General features: G+C 60.2%; 1 protein-coding gene across 1 annotated transcript; it reads left to right on the top strand.

Moving 5' to 3' along the window:
- The first annotated feature begins 946 nt into the window (after nucleotides 1–946).
- On the top strand, nucleotides 947–4,692 carry LOC117647168 (glucose transporter type 1-like). The gene is made up of 7 exons (XM_034388746.1): nucleotides 947–1,259; nucleotides 1,619–1,732; nucleotides 1,810–1,970; nucleotides 2,467–2,591; nucleotides 2,807–3,073; nucleotides 3,168–3,355; nucleotides 3,516–4,692. The coding sequence occupies exons 1-7, from the start codon at nucleotides 1,116–1,118 to the stop codon at nucleotides 4,059–4,061; spliced, it is 1,545 nt and encodes a 514-aa protein (XP_034244637.1). The 5' UTR covers nucleotides 947–1,115; the 3' UTR covers nucleotides 4,062–4,692.
- Nucleotides 4,693–10,363: the final 5,671 nt, after the last annotated feature.

Below are 10,363 nucleotides of genomic sequence, written 5' to 3'. Positions count from 1 at the left end.
ACTCTAAATGTAGAGTGCCCAGTAAGGGGGCGCCTTTGTCGCCCGCCCCACTTTTTAGGGTGCCAAATGTCGCCCAGTTTCTGAGCACCTTTGTCGCCCAGTCTCGGGGTGGACTAATCATGCAGTAACGGCCCTCTCCCTGGAGAGCATGGACAGGTGTCTAGTCCTGGGCGAGTAAGGGCCAGATCTGGGCACCTTTGGCACCTTAGTCGCTGCTGAGCCATGGGTGAAGGCATTCCTATGGTTTGTCCAACCCAGACTAGGCGACAAGGTGCCCAAATGGGCGACATTTGGCGCCCTAAAAAGTGGGGCAGCGACAAAGGCACCCAGTTACTGGGCACCCTACATTTAGAGTGTACCCATTTCAGCCGCGGATCCAAGAGGGGGGGGGGGCGGCCTGGGCTGGATCCGCCTTTGACCCATTTTCATGATAAACGCCTTAGAATTTAAGTGCCACCCCACCAAACTCAACACAAGGTCCTTGAACAGGCACCAAGGCACCATGCGGTTTCGGTTCCGGCTACAAAGATACGGAACTAAGCCGACGACGCCCTGGCATCCCGAGAGCACGCCCAACACGCCCCCCGCACGCCCCCCGCCCGAGCAGCACGTCCAGGACACGCGAAAACAATTCACTGAATCGGTTATGACGCCGCTCTATAGATTACGGGTCTCTGCCGGCTGGCTCCGAGCCGGACGCCGCCCCTCTCGCGCGCCTCCACATGAGCGCGCGGGAGAGACAGAGAGAGAGATACCCGCCGCTGAGTCGCTGACCCTTGCCGACTCATGTGGGCTCACACGTCCGCCAGCGTGCGGCGTGGTGCGTCGCGGCACCGCCGGCATAACCGTCTGGCGGCCCGGCCCGCCCAGCCCAGCCCGCGCTTAGCTGGATTACTACTGACCCCGCCCGGGCCGCGCGCCGCGCCTGCACTGCCATTCACGTAGGTGTTATTGGCCAACACTATCGGCCGGCCGGCACGCCGGTGCGCCACTGTACGTACCTCAAAATCTGCATCGTAGTGCTGCGATTAGATACGGGGCAGAGCACGCGGCCAGCCGGCGGGACGACGTTTATGGCAGGAGATAAAGAGAGAGCCATTGAAATGGACTAAGCAATGTGGCGCGCCGCGACCGACCACCAGCACCTAGTCGTCGAGCAGGACCGCATCCTGCAGGACCACAGCGACGCCGCAGACGCCACAGACGCCGCCGACGCCGCAGACACCATGACGGCCGTGGGATTCAAGGGCGAGAAGGAGGTGAGCGGCGAGGGCGGAACCCAGGGTTCATTCATAGGTTAGGGCGGCCCTCCGCGAGCGTGGGGTAGCGCCACCTCGTAGCGCCGCGCCGCCCCGGAGCGGGGTAGTGACGGCCATCTTTTGACTGGCCTGTGCTGAGATGCTGCGGTGCCTTTCGGAGATCGCCCAGAAAACGCGTCCATCGAACCACCGCGATTTCTTGAAGGCTCAATGATTGGAAAGAATTTTTGTTGACTTTAGTTTTCTTCCAATGAGACGTATTTCTGGGCTGTGTTCTGGAGCTACTTGGGTTGCCAATGAGGTTCAGTTTTCTTCATCACTTTTCAAACACACATGTGCAAATCGGAATTCCGTTCCAGCCGACGGTGGACGGGGGGAGGCTGACGTGGAACCTGATGATCAGCGTCATCGCCTCCCTCTGCGGGATGTTCACGTTCGGCTACAACACGGGCGTCATCAACTCGCCCAAGACCGTAAGCATGCCGAAACTAAGTGACCCTGGAACTGTGCCCGCGGCCGCGCTCAGCCCACCCTGTTGCCGCTCCCGCAGGACATCAAGAACTTCATCAACAGCGTGTACCTGTCGCGGTACGGCCAGGCGGCGGACGACGCCCTGGCCGAGTCCCTCTTCTCCTACATCGTGGCCGCGTTCGCGCTGGGCGGGCTGGTCAGCGGCCCCCTGGCGGGGCTGCTCGCCGAAGGCCTCGGCAGGTACGTCGTCGTCAGCCAGAAGTGCGCCGTCAGCGATCACGCGCATCGTCCACGCGAGGGCGCCGTTTCGGCCCGATCTTCGCACTCGGCGGATTACAGCGTAGATGAGATTGAGAGGGCAGCCGCCTGACGGCCGTCCGTTTCGCAAGCCCTGCGAGACGGCGCCGGCCAGAAAAGTGACATGTCACGGATCACGCAGGCCGTCTTATCAGCAGTAACGTGACCGGATGCTCGCGGCGTCGCGGCGCGCTCGCTCATTCGCAATCAATTGTCGTTTATTGCTCTGTAATCGGCCGGTCGGCCGCATGGCGGTAGACGAGGTAGACACGGCGTGACCGGGTGTTGAACCACGGATTACGCTCGCCAAACACCCCCTGATTGAGTGCAGACAACGACGGACGGACGGACAGACAGACAGGAGGACAGACATGCAGGGTCACCGCCTTACACAGCAGGCTGGGTGAACACCGCACATAACCACCCCCTTTCGTTACAGGAAGGGTGGTTTACTGCTCATAAGCGCCGTTGGCGTTGTAGCCTCGCTCTTGTTGGGCTTTGCCAACCTGGCGGCCTCCCACGAAATGTTGTTGGTGGGCCGCTTCCTCATTGGCGCTTGCTCCGGTGAGTACACTGGCGGGCTGGTCCTTCCAGACAATGTTACTACTGCGGGCCGCCCCCCGAAAGTCCGCGCTTCGCCGGCGGGACCGGCAGGGGGCGGTAGCGGCCGACGCTGTATACGAAATCGCTTTACGCGCGCGGGGTATCGCCGACGCCGTCGCGTCGGGCATACCCCACACCGGGCGTCGCAGAGTCCCTGACGGCGGGAGTATTTGCAGGGCTGTTCACGTCGCTGTCGCCGATGTACATCTCTGAGGTGGCCCCGCTGGCGATGCGCGGCGCGCTGGGCGTGTGCAACCAGCTGAGCGTGACCATCGCGCTGCTGGTGGCGCAGCTGTTGGGGGCGGACTTCGGCCTGCAGCGCTGGGACGTGCTGCTGGGCATCAGCGCGGTGCCGTGCGTGGTGCTGCTCGTGCTGCTGCCGCTGTGCCCGGAGTCGCCACGCTTCCTGCTCGCCTCCGGCCGCGTCGACGCCGCCGAGAACGGTAAAGGCACGGGGTAGCGCCGCGGGGCGGGGGTGGCGCGATGCGCGCGTGGGGTAGTGACAGACCGACTGACGCCGTCCTCGCTCGTCCGCAGCGCTGTCCTGGCTGCGCGCCGCGCCCGCCTCCCACGTCCACGCCGAGGTCCAGGCCATGAAGGACGAGGAGGAGGGCGCCGAGCCGGCCATGGGCTTCCTGCAGCTGGTGCGCAACTCGTCGCTGAGGAAGCCGCTGCTCGTCGCAGCTGTGCTGCAGCTGTCCCAGCAGCTGTCCGGCATCAACGGGGTGAGCTAATTGCCTGGGGTGGGCCTGGGGCGGGGCATGTCACACTCGGTGCTCGCTGCCAAGGGTGGGGTACCGCCAGGGTGCCGCCCGCTCGCCATTTTTTTCGCGTCGAGTGTCCACCGCCGGCACACCGTTAGCTGAACGCCCGTTTTTCCCGCAGGTGCTGTACTATTCCACCGACGTGTTCACCAAGGCGGGGCTGGACGAGTCCACGTCCAAGCTGGCCACGGTGGGCACGGGCGGCATCATGGTGCTGATGACGCTGGTGTCGACGCAGTTCGTGGACAGGCTGGGGCGCCGCGCGCTGCTGCTGCTGGGGCTGGTGGGCATGTTCGTGAGCTCGCTGGCCGTGACGGCCACGCTGGGCCTGGCCAACGAGGGCGCCGTGGTGCGCGCGCTGGCCGTGGTGTCGGTGCTGGCCTTCGTGGTGCTGTTCTCGCTGGGCCCCGGCTCCATCCCCTGGCTCATCACCGCCGAGCTCTTCTCGCAGGGCCCGCGGCCCGCCGCCATGGCGTGCAGCGTGACCGTCAACTGGGCCGCCAACCTGGTGGTCAGCCTCGCCTTCCCGCCCATGCAGGTCGCCCTCGGCTACCTCGTGTTCGCGCCCTTCTCCGTCCTGCTCTTCTTCTTCTCGCTCTTCACGGCGCTGCGCGTGCCCGAGACCAAGAACAAGACCTTCAGGGAGATCGCCGACTCGTTCAGATGAAGCGGAGGCCGTGCCGGCCGAGGCCACCCCTTGCCCTCCGTGCTGGCGCGCGGAGTACCGTCATCGCGAGGCAGGGGGTAGCGACGACCGCCCCGACCTCACCCCCAGTGGAGTACCGTCATCGCGAGGCAGGGGGTAGCGACGCCCACCCCGACCTCGGAGCTCATCAAAGGATGCAGGCTGTGCTATTTATGTGCGATTTTTACTCGAAGCGGACCCCGATGTATCCAGGTTCTTCCCGCGAGGCGATGCTCATTGTGATATTTGACCCCGTGCGGTCACCCGTGCTCATTTTGACGATCTCACGATGATCACGTGATCAAAAGTACTGATGCTATAAATCACTCTCAACAGCGGGACACACTGATGTTCGCAGTACAGGAAGACTGAGCCAAAGTCGGCTCTGTACATGTTTGTCAAAAAATTACTGAAAGTCCTCTTTGTGATCAATATTCTGTAAGCGACACATTCATTACTTCACTCATACTCATTCCATTCATTTATTACTCACTCATCCACTCAATCATTAGATTAAGACCATATCTTACTCAGCTCATTGTAAGTTCTTCATAACATGCTCTGTCATCTTAGATTGTAAGTATTTTTGTAAATACGATTAGTCCTAAACGAACAGTGCGTTGTTATTCACTTCCTTTATCCTATACACATCTTTTATTCCTGGAGTATTTGTCTTCTTTCAGGGTTCATCGCTTATCCGTGTATCGTAGTTTCACAGGGCGTTATGTCTGGGAAACGGGGAGACAAGTGTATAGTGCGTTAGAAAAAACCAGGGATCTAATTTTAGGCAACCGTGTTACGCGTGTGAGCCGTCGCCGGTTTACGAGGCACTATCATCTCACCGAAATCCAACTAAATGTCAACTCCCGGCTTATCGGTGGCGCAGACCAATTTTTCCTTCTTTTAAAAATAAAATGGAAAGACGAAAGTTTCGAGAAACTAGACACGGCCACCACACGCGCCCGCACACCTTTATCGTCGTGCAGACCTTCGTTCTGGCCGGGGGCGGCCGGGGGCCGTTAGGGGCGGTGAGAGGGTGGGGGTGGGTGCGGCGAGGGGGTGGGGGCTGTGACAGTGGCGCGATGTTGAATGGGCCTCACGCTTCGCTAGGCCTCCTCGGCGATAATATTTATAAAACGGCCGCTGTGCTTTCTACTCGACCATGTCTTCCTCCCCCCGCGCCCTCCCTCCCCCCACCGTGCCCATTCAGCAAAGCCCCTTTCTCCCCCTCCCCCTCCCAAACCAGCGATCCTGTTCTTTCTGTTTCACTGCAGACGCTTCCCGTGCACCTGCTGTGTCTGTGGCCCTTCTGTGCGCGCCTCTTGCGCCCGCCGTTCACCCATCCGTTCATCCCCCCGCCCCCTCCCCGCCACCCGCGCGCCGCCCTGCCCGAACCGCACGCCGTGCACTCCACCCCGGTTGTCATCGTGTACTCCCCGCCCTCCGCCGCCGCGGCCAGCGTGACCCGCCGTCCGTCTGCACACCCAGGACCGCGTCGAGGACACTAAGCGATCTACCCCCAACCTCACTTTGAACCTACCCCACTGCCCGCCCAACTATCAACCCCGAATACCCTACCGAGCTCTCGACGGCGAGGCTAGACGCAGGCACGAGTGTGGCCTTGTGGGGCTTGCGGTGGAGCGGGCGAAAACGAGTGAAAAGAATCCCCCGCGGACAGGCCGGCCGCTGCCCCGGGGAGGTCGGGGATGCGCGGCGAGGCTGCGTCGCGGGACTAAACGCTTTCTCCGCGATGAATGACGCTTTCTTGTCGCCAGCGGGCCGTGCCGTGCCGCGCCGCGCCGCGCTGCCACTGTCTCTCTCGGGCCGGGCGGGACGCCCCGTGAGTGCGAGAGAGACGGTTCAGTGTGCTGGCGGCTGCTGCCCACCCAGGAACACGCGACCACACAGCGTCGGCATCCTGCCTGCGTCCCGCACGCGTTTCTCAGCTCGGTTTTCGGCGCAGTGCCGTTTCGCCGTTTGAAGGAGACGAGGCGACGAAGTGGACGGAGCGGCGGACGCCCGGCGAGTAGGCAACACGTGCAGCGCGCGTGGCGCGGTGGTGCCTACCCGGCGGGCTGGAGCTGGCCGCTCGAAGAAGGCGCCCAGCGAGGGGCATCCACTGCACTCGCACGAACACGAAGCATGCTGTGGTGTCACAACAGTTCGAGACTGTTTGGCTCCACTGAAAAACCAAACGTGCTCTAGACCACACCAACTGGTGTGGTCAAATGGTTGCCATTTTGACCGCATCAGTTGGTGTGGTCGAATGGGTGCCATTTTGACCGCATCAGTTAGTGTGGTCTAGACCACGTTTGGCCAGGTTTCGTGTGGTCTAGACCACGTTTGGCGTGGTCTTTCCATGCAATGACCACACCAAACGCACCGAACGTGGTCTTAGACCACAACTGATGCGGTCAACAAGGCACCCATTTGACCACACCAGTGGCGTGGTCTAGACCACGTTTGGTTTTTCAGTGTCTGTGGTTCTGTACAAGGAAAACCAGCCACCACCAACAGGCCAAGACGAAGGCAGAAGCACTCCACGTTCCTCGGAGGGAAACTGATCCAGGTCTGCAGTCAAATTGGGCGCATCGGTCGACGTATGAAGTTGCTTCAAGTTTTGAGGTTTGTTGGAAGTGTGTTGCACTTCCTGGCGAGCGCTTGACACTGTCGGCGAGCTGCCTGCGATGACGTCACGGGGCTCTAGTCCCCGACACGGCGGATTTCGCCCAGATGGATTCCACGGTGCGCTCGCTGCTCGGCTCGCGCCGCACGCGTAGCGCGGCTAGTTGCAGAGCAGTTCTAGCCGGAACTCTACTTTGGAAGGTGAGGCTGACCTCATTTCCCGTTTCTGCAACTACTTTCAAAGCTCCTGCCCGACCGTGCTTCAAATATACCTGACTTCCTTGGAAGGCGGAGATCGTGAAAAGTAAGAGGCTTTTAGTTAGAACAGCGACTGCAAGCTTGCAAAAATGCCAACTTGATAAGGGTGCTTCTTGCCCCATTTGACACCGCCTCCGATATGCGAGTTGTTGCTGTTAGCTCCAGGGTCCTTCCTCTCTTTTTTGGAGCACGGAGAGGCACGTTCGAACAGGGAAGATCGCGGGGGAGGGATCGAAGCAAAAGGAAGAGGATCGCAGGAAGGAGCGGGGCGCGGCGGGGCGCGGCGGGGCGCGGTGGGGACGGGATTTGAGTGCGTAGCCCGCGGAGGAACAGCACAGTGTTTGTGAATGGCTTCTATTCTTAGGCGGCGCGGCACGGTGAGGCACTGAATGGGCTGTTGCTGAATGGGTCCCGAGACCACACACACTCACACACACGCACGCGGGCCGCACGCGACACTGCGCGACAGCGCGGGGCAGCTCTAAGTGGAACGCCGAGTGGAATAGTGGGCAGAAGACCTGTTCGCGCGGACGGGGGGACTCCGGGCAGCTCTGACCGAGTTTCAAGCTCTAGTTTCTTCGTGTCTCGAAATGGAGCTCATGGCGGCACCATTGGATTCCCCGTTCGAAGAGCAATCCATTAGCACCCTCATGTCGCACTGAAAACCTAAGAGGGTACTGAGTACTACTCAGTACCCACTTAGGTTTTCAGTGTGACACTTAAGCCCTATATGTGTTTACTCAGTAATACACCTAAGTGTCCTATGTGTGTACTCAGTACACATTAAAGTTTTCAGTGCGGGTTCTGTTGAGGACACGGTGTAAGTTGGGGAAGAACAGTAGTACTTTGCTTACACTGTACGTACATTTCTTCCCCAACTTACCCTTACCCTCTGAGCCCGACAGACCCACTGTCCAGCAGGCCCTGCATGACCGCTTGGACCTCCACCGCGCGCATTAGGCCGGTGGCCGAGCGACCAGGAAGGCAAGTCCCCGACCCAGAATTCGGGTCGGAAGGGCGTAAATCTTTTTCGGCGGCATCTGTCGAGTTGGAGAAAGACGCCGGGCAGGTGGGACGCCGTGGCACGCCGTGGGACGTCTCCTTGCAGCGCTTGCGGCGCTTGCACCACACCGAAATACATATCGCCGCTCTTTGCATCATGCCCCCTCCCTCCCCTCCCCCCCTCCCCTCCCCTCCAATCCCTCCGCACGCCACAACTCTTTCTTCTCGGGGATTGGCTGGCCTGGTGGCCGTGCAGCCGGTCTATTTGCGTCATTCGCCTGGCCAGCCTGCACGCCACACTGCGTTTCGCTTGTTCGTCACCGCAAACTTTTTCGCGCGCTTCTTTATTTACATTGCCGCCAACTGCACGACACTGCGCGGCGAGTCCGTCCGCGCCTCGACAACGTCACAATGTCGCCGTCTCGCGGACTGAGGCGCGAACCCAGGGTTTTTCTACCGAGTGGACAATGCACTTTTGTCTTCTTACAGAGGCTTGTTGCCTACCGTTCAGGCGGACGATCTAGTGCCCGGCGGGAGGGGGAACTTTTACATAGCAGTACCGAACGCCACGGAATTCGGCTCGGCGACGTCCGCGGCCACTCTGCAGTGAGGCCGCAGTGAGTGCGAAAAGCCGGGCGATCTGTTACTCGTCGGGACTTTGGGCGCCGAAGAACGCCCCACCCTGCCCCGCCCTGCCCCGCCCCCCGTTTGAAAGTGACGACGGCTACAAGTGTAGAACAAGGAGCGAAAGTTTAGCGCCCACGTGCGCGGCCCGCTGCAAACGTGGTCGAGCTGACTGGTTTTTGGACTCCGGAAAACAATCGTCCCTGCGCCCGGTGATCTCCTGGCTCGGCGACTTCTGTTGACAGGTGATGTGGTCAAAGCAGGTAGAGGTACCTGCTACAGCAAGTTGGACTTTTGTCGTCCAAAACGCCTACGCTGAAAGAAACCTTGCCTTTTTTTGTCTTTTCGAAGCTGCACCAGGTGTAGGCCGGTGGCGTCTCACGTTGTTACAACCAACGACGCGGATCCAAGCGTCTCGAGGGGGTGGGCGGGACGGGCGGGTCGGGACGGGTGAGGCCGGGTCGGGTCGTCCCCGCGGCCCCCAAGCCTCAAGCCCCAGGCCCCGCGGCCCCCAGGGCGGCAGGGTGAATGGAAACAGATGAATGGATAGCGACATTGCTGCCAACCATCACAACGCGAATACCGGAAACACGGCTTGCCAACTGCCCCCATTCGCCGGGGCGGCACAGGGCGGCACAGGGCGGCACAGGGCGGCCCCGGGCCCCACTAATGCTGCGGCTCACACTAGGCCGCCCTGTCCCTGCCTGTCCCAGCCTGTCTCTTTCGTTTGCCGCTGTTCGCGCAAAATACGCCGCGAACGCCCCGCGAGGCCGCCCTGCACTGTTAGAAAACGAAATAAATCAAAATCTGTCTGGTGTGGCGATTGTTCTTGGGGAGTAGCACTTCTTCCACCAATCAGTTCGTTTTCTTTGTTTTCAAAAAGTATCTAATGATTGGCCTAGTTAGAAGAAGAATCTGCCCGATTCCGGGAATGTGGAGTTCTTCTGGGTGCATTCCCTTTCGACAGTACTCCCTCGGGCTCCGGGCTGCTTGTTCGAGTGAGAAGTCGCTCCGGGCGGAGGACGTTTCACCGTATGTTCCGCCCCGACGCATTCTCCCTCTCTTGTTGGCGGTGTAGAGGACGATGGGCTTACACTGTCCACATCCTTGCTCCCCACCCCCCGTCCCCCTTCACCCCCTTCACCTCGTTCCGCCCCTTCTCCCTTCGTTTCTCTTCTCAGCTCATCGCTTTCAGTTCTCTCGTGGCCGCGCCCGATCCCTGCCGCGCTTTCATTCATAGTTTCGCTCGTCCCCCTCCCCCTCCCACCTTTCCCTGCTGCTTGCTTGATATTCGCCTCGGCCATTTATTTCGTGTTCCATTTGTCACGTTATATATACCGGCCGTAATGAGCTGGGTTATATTTATATAATAACCGCCGACCGATGGTGCTTGTCAGTTGTCATTATTTCTGTTCCGTGCGCTGCTGGGGCTGCTGGCGGGCAGCGTCCAGTTCGGCCGTGGCCTGGCGTCGGACGGGTCTCTTCCGGCGGGCACCCGTCGACGCACTCCCAGAACGGCCAGTGCAATGTGAACGTAAAGGTAAGTGCATTGAGTTGAAAACAGTCAGTAGTATGGTTGCCTCAGGGTTAAAGCTTGGTGGCGTAGTAAGGATGCTCCTATGTTACTACTCGAGTTTCGTTGATATCGTAGTATGGATACCCCATTGATACTTCACTTTGGTGGATCCGGCGGGCACCCGTCGACGCACTCCTAGAGCGGCCAGTGCAATTTGAACGTAAAGGTAAGTGCATAGAGTTGAAAACAGTCAGTAGTA

This window comes from Thrips palmi, unplaced genomic scaffold (assembly GCF_012932325.1).
Source record: "Thrips palmi isolate BJ-2018 unplaced genomic scaffold, TpBJ-2018v1 HiC_scaffold_2, whole genome shotgun sequence".
Lineage (NCBI taxonomy): Eukaryota > Metazoa > Arthropoda > Insecta > Thysanoptera > Thripidae > Thrips > Thrips palmi.
The sequence above is the reverse complement of the archived record's forward strand: the minus strand, read 5'-3'. Positions and strand labels throughout refer to the sequence as shown.

What these genes read in the sequence shown, in the direction of transcription:
- LOC117647168 (XM_034388746.1), top strand. Translation starts at nt 1,116, where the DNA reads ATGTGGCGCGCCGCGACCGACCACCAGCACCTAGTCGTCGAGCAGGAC. An exon ending in CTCGCCGAAGGCCTCGGCAG is followed by an intron (nt 1,971 to 2,466) that starts GTACGTCGTCGT and finishes CTTTCGTTACAG; the next exon opens with GAAGGGTGGTTTACTGCTCA. An exon ending in CGTCGACGCCGCCGAGAACG is followed by an intron (nt 3,074 to 3,167) that starts GTAAAGGCACGG and finishes GCTCGTCCGCAG; the next exon opens with CGCTGTCCTGGCTGCGCGCC.